Source organism: Melanostigma gelatinosum (genome assembly GCF_949748355.1).
Source record: "Melanostigma gelatinosum genome assembly, chromosome: 19".
NCBI classification, from domain to species: Eukaryota; Metazoa; Chordata; class Actinopteri; order Perciformes; family Zoarcidae; genus Melanostigma; species Melanostigma gelatinosum.
Window position 1 is genome coordinate 21,922,655 of NC_136652.1, and position 15,360 is coordinate 21,938,014.

The 15,360-nt window shown below is 45.0% G+C and overlaps 1 protein-coding gene across 1 annotated transcript in view; it reads right to left on the reverse strand.

Annotated features, from left to right (window-relative positions):
* snx14 (sorting nexin 14) overlaps window positions 1–14,497 on the reverse strand; it is a 29,169-nt gene extending 14,672 nt beyond the window's left edge. The window contains exons 1-14 of the mRNA XM_079291479.1: window positions 14,337–14,497; window positions 13,455–13,606; window positions 13,047–13,167; window positions 11,173–11,246; window positions 10,706–10,784; window positions 10,533–10,576; window positions 10,366–10,453; window positions 10,173–10,257; window positions 9,553–9,709; window positions 9,329–9,404; window positions 1,600–1,644; window positions 1,423–1,503; window positions 650–764; window positions 342–497 (exon numbers count right to left, since the gene is read on the reverse strand). Of these exons, the coding sequence (XP_079147605.1) occupies window positions 342–497; window positions 650–764; window positions 1,423–1,503; window positions 1,600–1,644; window positions 9,329–9,404; window positions 9,553–9,709; window positions 10,173–10,257; window positions 10,366–10,453; window positions 10,533–10,576; window positions 10,706–10,784; window positions 11,173–11,246; window positions 13,047–13,167; window positions 13,455–13,591 (1,258 nt within the window). The 5' untranslated portion in view covers window positions 13,592–13,606; window positions 14,337–14,497. The remainder of the gene's footprint in view (window positions 1–341; window positions 498–649; window positions 765–1,422; window positions 1,504–1,599; window positions 1,645–9,328; window positions 9,405–9,552; window positions 9,710–10,172; window positions 10,258–10,365; window positions 10,454–10,532; window positions 10,577–10,705; window positions 10,785–11,172; window positions 11,247–13,046; window positions 13,168–13,454; window positions 13,607–14,336) is intronic.
* Between the last annotated feature and the right edge of the window lie 863 nt (window positions 14,498–15,360).

Consider the following 15,360-nt stretch of genomic DNA (forward strand, 5'->3'; position numbering starts at 1 on the left):
CCCTTGCTGTACCAGGGCGCCCGGACATCGGGGCAGGAGGCCCGTGGGTCCGTGGGTCCGTGGTCACCCCGGAGGCAGCTCGGGTCTGCCCGTCGCCGGCGAGGTCCTCTCAGCTGGCGCACTACTGAGGGATGCTCGTTTCAAACAAAAGGCCTCCGATTATATTCAATCAACTTTTATTTTTAGAAAGCGTGCGGCGGCCATCGGGCGCTACACCTGTCTCATATGTCTCGCTGCCGAATTCTGAATACCCAAACAGAAATACATCCGTTTGTACCGTGTTGTGGTATTTGTAATGACAGCAGAATATCAGTGCGTGCATGTGACGGCAGCCTTCTCACTGTTCCTGATCTCCTCCACGATGAAGCGGTCGAAGCTGATCTTGTCGACGCTCTCGTCGAGGCAGTACGTCTCGTAGATGTGCAGCACCTCGCCGTGCAGCCGCCGCAGCTCAGAGTCGCTCAGATCCGGACTCAGGATCTTATTGTTGAACTCCTCTGGAGGGAAACGACACACAGACGGATAAAGACATAGATATATGCTGCATATATATATCTGTCTCAGGGGAGAAACATCTGCTCCCACATTGCTGGTGAGGCGGCTGCAGGTTTGCGTGTCTTAGTTGTTCCGAGGTTCTGCGGTTCCTTACCCACAGTGAGGCAGAACTGCAGCACGTGAACGGCTCCTTCCTGCTTCAGGAAGTTCATGAAGCGAAAGAGGAGATCCTGCTGCTCCCGGATCTCCTTCAGGTTCAACTTCAGCACCTGGAGACGGACACAGTGCAGCTGGTTTAGAGAACACTCAACGAACACAAGACGAGCCGGAGAACCCGTTTGTCAGGAGGACTGAAGACATAGTTCATATATATATATAACACATTATTATGTTATTATACATTTAATAGACAGTGGAGAGCACGTCTGTCCATGATGATTATCATCACTGAGGTTTCTATATTTTTCTGTTTGTCTATGTTGCTTATGCAGATAAATAAATAACTCCAGAAGAGAGCTCAGCTCATAGCGTCTCCTCTTCCTCCTCCTCCTCCTCCTCCTTCTTCTTCCTTCTCTCTTCTCCTCCTCCCCCTCTCTCCTCCTCCCCCTCCTCTCCTTCTCCTCCCCCCCCCCCCCTAATGCATCATATCCAATAACAAGTATCTTAAGCTGTAAGATTAAAACCTTGTAAAATGTATAAAGTATCACTGGATGGAAATACTCAAGTACCAGTACCTCAAACACATTGATTTAAAGGACCTGTTGAACCCTGAGACATATTGAGATGAGTATATTTATGACATGAACATGAAGTACAACGAGGCAGCGTATCATCAACGTTAGAAGAAAGTATTTAAAAATGTTTCTACAGATGTCGTCATGGAGATGAACGATCAGCGTGATCTCCGTCTCTCGGCGAGTTGCTCACCGACGTCTTCTTGTTGCCGACGTCGGCGTATTTCTGTAAAAAGGGCACGAGGACAGACGGAGGATCGGTCGCTGCTTCAGGCTGGAGACACAGAAGACGTTCAGATGAAGCAGCAGAAGAAGAAGAACGGTTTCATGTTTCAGGAATCGGGATTCATGAGATGTTCTGTGAACTTACTGGAGTGACATCAACAAATATCAGCACCATGAGGTTCACAGTGTCCTGAAAAACAAGAGACACATCACGTTGTCTTAATGTCTTAATGTCCTGAAAACAAGAGAAGCATCACGTTGTCTTAATGTCTCAATGTCCTGAAAACAAGAGACACATCACGTTGTCTTAATGTCTTCATGTCCTGAAAACAAGAGAAACATCACGTTGTCTTAATGTCTCAATGTCCTGAAAACAAGAGACACATCACGTTGTCTTAATGTCTTCATGTCCTGAAAACAAGAGAAACATCACGTTGTCTTAATGTCTTAATGTCCTGAAAACAAGAGAAACATCACGTTGTCTTAATGTCTCAATGTCCTGAAAACAAGAGACACATCACGTTGTCTTAATGTCTTCATGTCCTGAAAACAAGAGAAACATCACGTTGTCTTAATGTCTCAATGTCCTGAAAACAAGAGACACATCACGTTGTCTTAATGTCTTCATGTCCTGAAAACAAGAGAAACATCACGTTGTCTTAATGTCTCAATGTCCTGAAAACAAGAGAAACATCACGTTGTCTTAATGTCTTAATGTCCTGAAAACAAGAGACACATCACGTTGTCTTAATGTCTTAATGTCCTGAAAACAAGAGAAACATCACGTTGTCTTAATGTCTTCATGTCCTGAAAACAAGAGAAACATCACGTTGTCTTAACGTCTCAATGTCCTGAAAACAAGAGAAACATCACGTTGTCTTAATGTCTTCATGTCCTGAAAACAAGAGAAACATCACGTTGTCTTAATGTCTTCATGTCCTGAAAACAAGAGAAACATCACGTTGTCTTAATGTCTTCATGTCCTGAAAACAAGAGAAACATCACGTTGTCTTAATGTCTTAATGTCCTGAAAACAAGAGACACATCACGTTGTCTTCATGTCCTGAAAACGAAAGTTACGAACGTAACTACGGTTCTATGAATCCTGGATGACCGCCAGAGGCAGTGCTTAACACTGAATGTATTCCGTCTCGCGCATGCGCAGGTCGAATATTTATATCAACAAAGTCACGTGTGACCTCGGATGACCACCGTCATCTATAAGTTCCGGTGTCATCCTGAGCTCAGTCCTATGGAATCTTCTCGCGAGTTCACGGGATTCCGAGTGACCAAGAACTCTGGCGGTCATCCAGGATTCATAGAACCGTAGTTACGTCCGTAACTTTCGTTCTATTTCATCCTTACTGACCGCCAGAGGCAGTGCTTAACACTGGATGACTTATACCAAAAGAGTCACGAGGAAGCACAGTAACTACCCCTTATAGCTCCGGCAGAGAAAATTGGCCAAGAACCCTCCCCAGTGGGTGAGGGTCGGCAACGTTAACTCTGTAGTGTTTGGTGAATGTGCTCGGTGATGCCCATGAGGCCGCCGCACATGTATCCCCCACAGGCACACCACTCAGGCTTGCCCTCGGTGTGGAGACACTCTTGGTAGTGACCCTTCACCCCGGATGGCCGAGCGCAGCCGCTCGCCTTGTATGTATCGGCAATGGCCTCCACTATCCAGTGGGACAGGTGCCGTTTTTCCTTTTTTTCTTAAAAAGGAGCACAGCCCTTCTTAGGCTCACCATAACTGGCTATGCAGGCGGTGGCTTCCATATAAGCTCTGAGGGCCCACACTGGGCACAGCAGCCTTGACCTCTCCTCTCCCGATGGGGGAGGGGGGGGTCAACTTTGCCAGCTGGATAGGCCGGTTTATATGTGAACGTATCCACCCCCTTGGGAGAAACACTGCCTTAGGCCAGAAAGTGACACCCAAGCCATCTGAGTTCCACCTCAGACATGATTCTTCCACTGATAGGGCATGCAGCTCGCCCCCACATTGAGCTGAATTGACAGCAAGGAGAAAACCGTCTTGCTGATAGCCATCTAGGCTCCGCCTGTGCCAGGGGTTCAAAAGGACAAGCATAAGCTGTCCAGTACCAAGGGTAGGTCCCATGCAGGGGAGACCGGCCCTTATCCAGGAGAGACTGTAGAAACTCAGTACAGCAGGCACGGGGCGCTGTACTGGGACCTTGTTCTGAGCCGCACACTAGTCGGAGAACAGCTTCCACCTGTTTCTTGTACTGCAGGCAGGTAGACCGCGCACTGGCATTCAGAATAGTCCGTCAGACTGGTTCTATGCAGCCACTCAGCATCCGGTCGGGCCCTCCCGTGACCCCTAATTGAAGGCGGCAGGGATTGGAATGCCAAATCCGACCCTCTAGTTGCGACAGGAGATCCCTCCTGTCGGGGAAGAACTCTGACAAGCTTATAGCAAAAGCAGAGGGACTGGTGGAAAGGCATAAAGAAGATCCTCTGGCCACGTGTGAGCCAGGGCATCTTGACCCAGAGGGCTGGTCCTCTCCGTCAGGGAGACCCAGTGGGGGCAGTGGGTCGACACGTCTGGATGCAGCCGCCACTCTCCCGGTGGAGGCTTGTAACGGAACAGGAAAACCACAACCTTGTTCCATTCTCCTGGTGGGTACATTGCCCACAGGCTGGTCAGGCGAGGGGCCTCCCAAGTCAGAAGGCCACGGTGATCCCCGTAGCAACTTCTGCAGATCTGGTGCCCCATCGATAGTTCATGGGAAATCACAGCAGAGGTGCTGTCCACCGGACAAGCACATGCTTTCCCTTCAAACATGGAAGGAAGTGCTCGAGCGCTAGCTCTAGAACCTGGACCTGCGGTCTTTCAGCAGACAACTGCCCCCAGGCTGTCCCGTTCTGTCACCCTGCCCCCGCCTTGAGAGGCAGGTAACTGTTGTGACAATCTCCTGGTGGAATGGAACCGAGCCCCTGGGGCTCGGTTCCTGGGACACTGTTCGCCAGATATGCACTCCCTCCATGGGGATAGTGAATAGATGAATAGACACTGTTTCGATAATATTATTGCCCTGTATCTGTGCCACTTGCCATCCAAGTGAAGGCTGTTCAGCCATCCGCACTGGGGCGACAGACAGGCCCTCATAGGGCCACCCTAATGAAGGTTATGCTCTGAGAAGGGCTCAGGTAGCTCCTCTCCATGTTCACCTTGAGGCCTACCGGGCCACGTGAGAGAAGGCGAGCAGTGTCCTGTGGCGCCTGAAGCCGGGACGGCGCCTAGGTCAGCCAGTCGTCTAAGTACGGCAGTATGTTCACGCCCTGCGATTGCAGGGGGAAAGGACAGCAGTAACACACTGTGGACACCCATGGGGAGATGGGAGAGTCCGAATGGAAGCACCCAGGACTGAAAGTTGTGGTGATGCACCATGGGAACAGGCGTCGATAGACGTGAACCACTCTCCCTTGGAAATCCGCTGATGGGAGAAAGAACCCTGACAGCCGGCCTGGAGACATCTCCTGGCACCCCTGCCGGGGGGGACGGGGACGTAAGTAGGGTTGTATAGGTAGCGGTCCGGCCTCTCAGCAGGACGCCGAGGCCTGTTGCGCTACTAGGGTAAGCTGGAGGCTGAGAAACGGCCTTGTGGGCCAAAAATGGGACCCCTAGGTCTGGGGGTGCAGGCATGTCCCTGCAAAGACCAGAGAACTGCTGCCAGGTCTGGCTAGCTCTAACAGTCCGCTGAAGCGCCTGTACAGCAGCTGACTCGAACAGCTCACCAGGCTCCACTGGGACAGTATGGAGGGTCCTCCTACATGTCTCAGATAGGGGTGACTGCGCCAGCCAAACCTGGCGGCGAGTCTGAACCAGGGTGGACATCATACATCCACGTTCCCTCGATATGAGCGCAAACGCCTGCAATGAAGCATCACTGAGCAGAAGCGTCGAAGTAGCCCGCTGCAGAGAATCTGCGAGGGAAAGCATGAGGTGGGAGAGGGAGTTGTCGATACGGTGCACAGCGCTGCTGTGTCCTAAGCCCTGGATAGCAGGTCATCTTTGCCCCGACATTGGGTCGAGGGCACCTGGCATCGGGCCTCAGAGTCTCCTCAGGGGAAACTGATGGACGCCATAGTCGTCTAACTGGCTGGCATACGTGCAAGGCCAGATTTGCCACCTCCTGCATGGTCTGATGTAAGGCGGGAGAGAGCCCTGGTGTCTCCACCATGCACGCAACTCCCTCAGATATTCCTCGGAGGGAGGAACAGAAAAGGTGGTGAGGGCGGGAAGGTGCCTGAAGAAGGCACTCACAGGTGGATGTTCCAGCTGCTGTGTATGCCCGGCGTGCAAGCGCCATACAAATGACCAGGGTAGGTTGGTCTGGATTCAGCTGCCCTGACAGGGGGAGGTAGCCCTCCCGCATCAGGTGTTCCACTTCGGCCAGCCTAGCAGACCTTACTGCTCAAGGCGTGATGCCGCAGGTCCTGCCTGGGTTCTCCCTGCTAGGGCAAGAGGTCAGGGCCGTCCTCCGGCTGAAGAGGAGCTATACAGGTCCTACAGCCGGGAGAGTTTAACATGGCCGCGATTCTGGTGGAACCCTTGTCCCACTAGTTTATGCGGAATTCCAAATCAGTCCGAGCGGGAGCGCTCTGCTGAATGTTAAGAGAACAGGCAGGGGGCAGTCAGTGGCGAGTGATCCTTCGGACACTCTTCCCTTAGCCAGCCGCTGCGGATATTGGTGACCCACCAGTTAGCCTGAGCGAGAGCACTCTGCAACTGTGGAAACAGGTCAGGCAAAGTCCTTATAGTGAGAGGGGCGAGGACACTCTCTAAGCCCACTCTCTTCACTAAGATAGTTGCTGCAGATATTAGTGTCCCCCCAGTTAGCTTGAGCGAGAGCACTCTGTTACCGTAAAAAACGGACAAAACAGAACACAGTCCGTACAGTGAGAGGGGAGCGAGGCCACTCTTCACTAAGATAGTTGCTGCCGATATTGGTGTCCCACCAGTTAGCTTGAGCGAGAGCACTCTGCCACTGTGGAAACAGGTCAGGCAAAGTCCTTATAGTGAGAGGGGCGAGGACACTCTTCACTAAACTAATTGCTGCAGATATTGGTGTCCCACCAGTTAGCTTGAGCGAGAGCACTCTGCCACTGTGGAAACAGGCCAGGCAAGTCCTTATAGTGAGAGGGGAGCGAGGACACTCTTCACTAAGCTAGTTGCTGCAGATATTGGTGTCCCACCAGTTAGCTTGAGCGAGAGCACTCTGCTACTGTGAAAAACTGACAAAAAGAACACAGTCCTTACAGTGAGAGGGGAGCGAGGACACTCTTCACTAAGACAGCTGCTGCAGATATTGGTGTCCCACCAGTTAGCTTGAGCGAGAGCACTCTGCCACTGCGGAACAGGTCAGGAAAACAGTCCTCATAGTGAGAGGGGAGCGAGGACACTCTTCACTCGGATAGTTGCTGCAGATATTGGTGCCCCACCAGTTAGCTTGAGCGAGAGCACTCTGCTACTGTGAAAACGGACAAAAAAAAACCACAGTCCTTACAGTGCGAGGACACTCTCCACTTGGACAGGTGCTGTAACTCTTGGTGTGCTACCAGTTAGCCTGAGCGAGGGCACTCTGCTAACTGATATCCGCCACCGATATGTCCATAATGTTTACAACAATCAATGGACACACCGAGTATTAGCTTAGTCTAGTTAGCCGGAGCGAACTCGACAGCCGTAATGCGTAAAAACCATCAATGGGCACAACCTCAATGTTGATTTAGTATAACTAGCATTCACCGAGTTAGCCTGAGCGAGCACATTCCGCTAACTGTGATCGTTGTAATGCTACAAAGTTGATGGCCACAGCCCCAGTACCAGCTTTGTTTAGCTAGTTTCCCACTGAGTTAACCTGAGCGAGGACGCTCTGTTAACTGTGACAGCTCTGTTAACTGTGACAGCCGTAAGGATACAAAGTTGATGGACGCAGTCCCAGTATCAGCTTTTGTTTAGCTAGTTTCCCACTGAGTTAACCTGAGCGAGGACGCTCTGTTAACTGTGACAGCTGTAAGGATACAAAGTTGATGGCTACAGCCCCAGTATCAGCTTTGTTTAGCTAGTTTCCCACTGAGTTAACCTGAGCGGGGACGCTCTGTTAACTGTGACAGCCGTAAGGATACAAAGTTGATGGCTACAGCCCCAGTATCAGCTTTGTTTAGCTAGTTTCCCACTGAGTTAACCTGAGCGAGGACGCTCTGTTAACTGTGACAGCCGTAAGGATACAAAGTTGATGGCTACAGTCCCAGTATCAGCTTTGTTTAGCTAGTTTCCCACTGAGTTAACCTGAGCGAGGACGCTCTGTTAACTGTGACAGCTGTAAGGATACAAAGTTGATGGCTACAGCCCCAGTATCAGCTTTGTTTAGCTAGTTTCCCACTGAGTTAACCTGAGCGAGGACGCTCTGTTAACTGTGACAGCTCTGTTAACTGTGACAGCCGTAAGGATACAAAGTTGATGGCTACAGCCCCAGTATCAGCTTTGTTTAGCTAGTTTCCCACTGAGTTAACCTGAGCGAGGACGCTCTGTTAACTGTGACAGTTGTAAGGATACAAAGTTGATGGCTACAGCCCCAGTATCAGCTTTGTTTAGCTAGTTTTCCACTGAGTTAACCTGAGCGAGGACGCTCTGTTAACTGTGACAGCCGTAAGGTTTACAAAGTTGATGGACGCAGTCCCAGCTAGCATCCAAGTTAGCCTGAGTGAAGACACTGCTAACTGCGAATTACGTCAGATGTAAAGATTAAATCTCCATGTACACAACGCCAATGCGGACTAGTGTCTCACAAAGTTTGCCTGAGCAGGAACACTCTGCTAACTGTGATAGCCGTAACACTGTGAAGGGCGGGCCGACAGCGTAATTCTACGCTCTCGTTAGCGCGCCACTCGATTACTAGAGCGGAAGCGCTCTGCCAACCGTGGAACAAACAACTGTTATAGAAAACAATGTTAATCGATCTTACCGATTGCTGTCATCACGACTTAGCTGACCCTTATCAGACTGGTGACGACCGATGATAGGGGCGTCCACCAGTCCGGGGCTCGATGTCCGAACGGCGAACACACCGTTCCCTCCGAAGAGGGACAGCTCGTCGCAGCCTTTGGAGGGCGAGAGAACCGCAACTCCGACCGGTAGTCACAAGGCTACAGCGACGAGCTCTAATATGTCTTGATCGTAGACACATCCTTGTTTAAGCTACCATGGTAGCTAACCTGCGACGCGAGAAGAAAAAAGGGACTGAGCTCAGGATGACACCGGAACTTATAGATGACGGTGGTCATCCGAGGTCACCCGTGACTTTGTTGATATAAATATTCGACCTGCGCATGCGCGAGACGGAATACATTCAGTGTTAAGCACTGCCTCTGGCGGTCAGTAAGGATGAAATAGAACAAGAGAAACATCACGTTGTCTTAATGTCTTCATGTCCTCATTAAGTTGAATTTGAATATTGTAAAACCTTCAGTGTTTGCCATCAACGATGACTTGTGTTTTATTATTCACGTGTTATTAAATCGATATATTCGGTGGAAACTTAAACAAAACTCTTTTCTTCAAATGAAATGACTTCTTCAACACATTTTTACAGACTTGCTGTGACGTCATATTTTTAGTGCTTTCACTTATATATTTATTTTGTATTTATTTGTTTGTATTGTTTCATATCGGGTTGTGTTTTATCAGTGTTCAAATGTTCCTTTAGTTTGTTGTTTTGTTGTGTTTCTGTTATATTCTCCTGCTTCTGTCCGTCAAAGCCTGTTTGTAAACTCATTGTAAATAAATGAAGTTCATAAATGAAGTTATGAAATGAAGTTCATGACGTATTAGCTGCTGTTCTACTTACAGGGTTGGCCATGAAGTCCATGGTGGGTAACATGACGGATCCGGCCATCACCTCCCTCAGCAGCAGAGCCAGAGACCTGAGCAGAGACCACAGCTACAGCTTTAATACACCAATAGTATTATTATATACATAATATCTACGTGCTATATATATTATATCAACTTCAAACATTCTAGAGATGTGACCCAGTTCAGTCTCTGAGGTTCTGGTTCTGGTCGGCCTACCTGCAGTCTGTGGCTTTGGGCGGCATGACGTAAGGAAACAGCATCTCAGTCAGCTTCCTCAGGTACAGCAGCTCGTCCTTACGGCTCCGCAGAGCGATGTGGAGGTCAGAGCCGTATGCATCCAGAGACGCCTGCTGGAGACCCTCCACACCCTTCACTGCACACACACACACACACACACACACACACATATACACACACACACACATATACATACACACACACATATACACACACACATATACACACACACACATATACACACACACACACACACACACACACACACGAGGTTACCTTCCATAAACCAGCATCATCCACCATGAGATTTGGATTTACGACACCAGAAATATCCGTGTTTCATTTCATGTAACTGGCTCCTGGCAGTGTAGCTTTAAGTTGCTTGAACAAATATAAATGATCGTATTTCTTTGACTTCATCATGTATTCTTAATTGGTTCATTGTATTACGATGTTTTGCTTTGTTATTGTTGTTGTTCCTGGTGTTGATGTCTGTGAGGATGTGTACGTTCTGTAGAATCAATGAAAGAATAAATAAAAGAAGAAGCAACATGTAAGTGGAGACGGTGACGATGTTGACTCGTACGGGAGCTTCGTACCTTTTTCTCGAGCTTTCGCAATAACATCGATGTGCTTCATCGCAGCTTTCATCACTTTGTCTGCAAACACAGCCGGACCATCAACCTGCAGCATCGGTGAAAGACGACGCATTAACAGACTCAATCACATCACAGTATGAGAACACAATAGAGCACGAGTCCTCCTCCTCGTGTCTCCAAACACACGACCAACCTTCTGAGCCCGGCGGACCAGCACCGACGTGAAGAAGCGGAAAGTCATCCTCAGTTCGTCCACACACGCCTCGTCGTCTGTGATGTCCCTAAAAACCAGAGGAGGAAGTTGAGAACAACTTCTAAAATACAAACTATCAGAGACACTGTGTTGAAGTTCCCTCTCACCTGTACCAGGGGTACACGAAGTTCTCCAGAACCAACTCAAACAGCTGCAGGCAGAAAACGTAACCGATGACATTTACATTCATTCAACAGCTTTACAGACACACGTGTTTCTCAGTTTTCCTCTCAGATAATTAACAGTTCATTGGAGGATACGAGCGTTGACATTAAGGTACCTCTGCTACTGAAGCGTCCACTTTTGAGGGAACCTTCAGGTCCAACCACGGCTGATAGTTCTCAAGGAGCAGCGTCGGCCTGCAAAGAACCAAACGTGAGTTTATTATCAGTGTGACCATCTTCACAGACACATCTCACCACACGTCCATGATTAATGCAGTATGTTGTTGTTGTTGTTTGGCTGAGGAGAGATATAATGTTGTGGGTCTTAAGATATTAAACTGACTTGATCAGAATCCTCATTAATAAAGATGCTGTCGTGCTTCATAATATCCACGAGGGGGCAACCTAGTGTTCTAGTTGTACATCATGAGCTCAGTTAGAGAATTCTTCATTCCTGTAAATATTCAGTAAAACACACAACGTCTTCTTTCAGACGAGAGGAAAGAAAACTTCACATCGCGTGACGCGTGTTCTCTGCATCGCGTGACGCGTGTTCTCTGCATCGCGTGACATGCGGCCGTACCGGTGACGGCTGCACTTGACCTTCCCGCACACGGCACAGCTGTGGCCCAGAGGAAAGAGCTCCTGCTCCCGCCGCTGGTGGAGGAAAACAAGACAACAGTTTCATCACGAGATGCAACGAGGAGTCGACTAATCAATCAAGAGAAAAATAATCACAGTCATCGATTTATCATTCAAGTAAGAGAATATTTTCAACTTCTCAGATACAAAGATTTTCTTGCTTTTTATCTGTTTTATATCAGATTAAAGTGAAGATCTTTGGGATTTGGACGTTTTGAAGACCAAACAATTCATCGAGAAAAGAATCATTAGTTGCAGGTTTATGTTACACACAACATACAATGGAGGAAAACATCTCTGAGTACGTAAACACCATATGTGTTCACAATAGTGGTGTAAAGGGCCGCAGTGGCTCCGTACTGACCCCCCTCACGGTTTAACGTTAACCATCAGACTGTAAATAAAGTTTTAACGTTAACCATCAGACTGTAAATAAAGTTTCAACGTTAACCATCAGACTGTAAATAAAGTTAACGTTAACCATCAGACTGTAAATAAAGTTAACGTTAACCATCAGACTGTAAATAAAGTTTCAACGTTAACCATCAGACTGTAAATAAAGTTAACGTTAACCATCAGACTGTAAATAAAGTTAACGTTAACCATCAGACTGTAAATAAAGTTAACGTTAACCATCAGACTGTAAATAAAGTTAACGTTAACCATCAGAGTGTAAATAAAGTTTCAACGTTAACCATCAGAGTGTAAATAAAGTTTTAACGTTAACCATCAGAGTGTAAATAAAGTTTTAACGTTAACCATCAGAGTGTAAATAAAGTTAACGTTAACCATCAGAGTGTAAATAAAGTTTCAACGTTAACCATCAGAGTGTAAATAAAGTTTTAACGTTAACCATCAGAGTGTAAATAAAGTTTTAACGTTAACCATCAGAGTGTAAATAAAGTTTTAACGTTAACCATCAGAGTGTAAATAAAGTTTTAACGTTAACCATCAGAGTGTAAATAAAGTTTTAACGTTAACCATCAGCGTGTAAATAAAGTTAACGTTAACCATCAGAGTGTAAATAAAGTTTCAACGTTAACCATCAGAGTGTAAATAAAGTTTCAACGTTAACCATCAGAGTGTAAATAAAGTTTTAACGTTAACCATCAGAGTGTAAATAAAGTTTAACGTTAACCATCAGAGTGTAAATAAAGTTAACGTTAACCATCAGAGTGTAAATAAAGTTAACGTTAACCATCAGAGTGTAAATAAAGTTTCAACGTTAACCATCAGAGTGTAAATAAAGTTTTAACGTTAACCATCAGAGTGTAAATAAAGTTTTAACGCTAACCATCAGCGTGTAAATAAAGTTAACGTTAACCATCACAGTGTAAATAAAGTTTTAACGTTAACCATCAGAGTGTAAATAAAGTTTTAATGTTAACCATCAGAGTGGAAATAAAGTTTTACTGACTCAGTAGAACATGTGTTTCTAGTCTCTGATCATGTTTCATTGTAAACAACCAATCAGAGGAGAGCTAGTAACGTTAGCAGCACCGCTAACGGCTAACCAACGGAGGTTCACTTCAGTTACACTATGATGCCTTCAGGCTCTGCTCAGTGAACATGAGTACTGGCTGAAGGTTCATTATAACGTTATCATGATGTGTTCACATGTCATCTCTGTAAAATGTAGTTTTGGTGATAAACTACAATGAATCCAGTAGTTTGAAGATGTTTTCACGTGAATATTAATAGATATTAGAGATGAATTATGATGTTTAACTTCCTACACGAGCTGTAAGAACATTATTATACTTCATTAAACATAATAATGACTCAATTTATAAAATGATTATCATACAGACTTACTTTGCTCCTCGGCTTCACGCTGAAGAGGACATTGGGTAGGAGGGTCTCCGGTCCGAGGGAGCAATAGAAAGTAGTGACGCCAGCCAGGAAGGACCAGAAGACCATCAGGATGTGGACATACCTGGAGGCAACGACACGTCTTCAGATGTACACAACTGAAAAACTTTCAATTTAACATTTTATACGACGGAGAGAAGCAGGAACCTGAGAATGAGCAGAAATTTATTTCACTATTTTGAATCAAAACATGATTTGAAATGTTTTTTTAAGATGAAGAGGGGGATGAAGAGGAGGGAGAGGAGAGGCCACCACACATGTCCAATAAAAGTGATTGTGTGTGAGTGTGAGTGTGAGTGTGAGTGTGTGTGTGTGTGTGTGTGTGTGTGTGTGTGTGTGTGAGAGAGAGACCTGTTGAGCAGCAGAGTCATCGTCACCAGAGACAGCAGCAGGAAGCAGAAGACCGGATACTGACGTCCAGCTTCTCTCATGACGTCGATCTTCAGCCGTCGCGTCACGTTCTCCACAAACATTAAAACACCGGCCATCCTTCTTCAGAGGACCTGGTGAAAGTTACAGTTATTATTATTATAGCGTTAAAGTGGAAATTAATACACATTTTATACAGTCAACGTAGTTCACTGTAAATAAGTTAACACTAATAAAAATGGAGGTTCGTGTCTGTTTTAATTAACGATAACGTATGAAAATGAGGTTAAACTGTGAAAATTAGATTTGAAACCACTGTCAACAATAGCCAACTAGCTTAGCTAACTTAGCTAATGCTAGCGTTGGCATTAGCTAGCTAAGCTATATATTATCATTATATATTTTTTTATTTTTTTATATATATGGTTTTTTTAAAATATATGTATATATATATATATATTTTAAATATATATATATACTTATATATTTTAAATATATATACATTTTTAAGTATATATATATATATATATATGTTTTTATATATAAATACAATATATATATATAAATATTTGTATATGTATATCCCAATTACAGCCTCCAGTGGTGGAAACCTTTACATTTATATTGAGAAACAGTTTATCTACACAAACCACACGATCAACACATAAATCAAAATGTAATTGTATTTAAGTAGTAAATTGGGTATATATTTATTTGTATTTCCGGTTACTTCCGACGCTCTGGATCGCGCTAACGGAAATGACGTTGTAGTTGTTAGCTACGCTATGTTAGCTAGCTAAGCTAACTTGGCTATCTTAGCTAACGCTAGCGTTGACGGTTGACGTTCGTTTTTAAAATACTTACAGCGACGCTAGTATCGGCGCAGCTCTTCATATAAAACAACACATCCTGTCCACAGCAGTCTTCGGCTGTTGGCCAGACAATAGTCCCAGACTAAAGTTTATAAAGTTGTTACTTCATGTTTTCCTTATTTTTTTCCTGAGTCCCAAAAGACTTCCCCGAGATATGGAATGTTTTCTAATCCGTCCGAAGGGTTGCCAGATCCGTGTGACATGCACGTAAATTAAACCGTGAATTGTTATTCAATTTAAAAAATAAAATAAAAATTCCCACACTTCATTTCTTTATTTCTTCATAATAAAACAAAACAAATCAGAAAATTAGCATTCATATATGGTAAAATGTCCCAGCAAAAATACACATCTATCATTGACATTGATAAATGTATAAGAAAAGAAAATAAATACAAACATATGGGGGGGACATGTACAACTAGAGGATGTTTACATTTTATTTCCCAATCACAACACGTAGTAAAAAAAGAATGATAATTATGATCATTATTAAATAAATACATCACAAGACAATAAATCAAATGAAGCCAAAACAAGGTAAATATTAAAACAGAATATAACAATAGTAAGATGATAAAGTGGTAAACCAAATGCATTTTCATAGAGGTGTTTAAATACATACTTACACACGAATCTATGTACTCTTAGTGTATTATGTTTATTCTGCTTCGTTAGTATGCCCCCCTCTGTTTTACTTTCTGTTAAAATGTCATATTTTGTCTGTAATAAATATAAATTATTTAGTTTGTAAAGAAAGTGTCACCTATTACTTGAACATTGTGCCTCAAGAGAATTAAACGCTCCAAAAGTGTATTTTAGCAAACGGACATGGCAACCCTGAAACCAAAACAACGTCATTTCCGTTAGAGCGATCCAGCGCGTCAGAAGTGACCGGAAATATAAATAAATATTTATCTAATGACTTATTTACTATTTAAATAAAATTGAAATGTGACTTATGTATTAATCGTGTAGTTTAATACATATAAATATAGATATAAAAATAGATAATT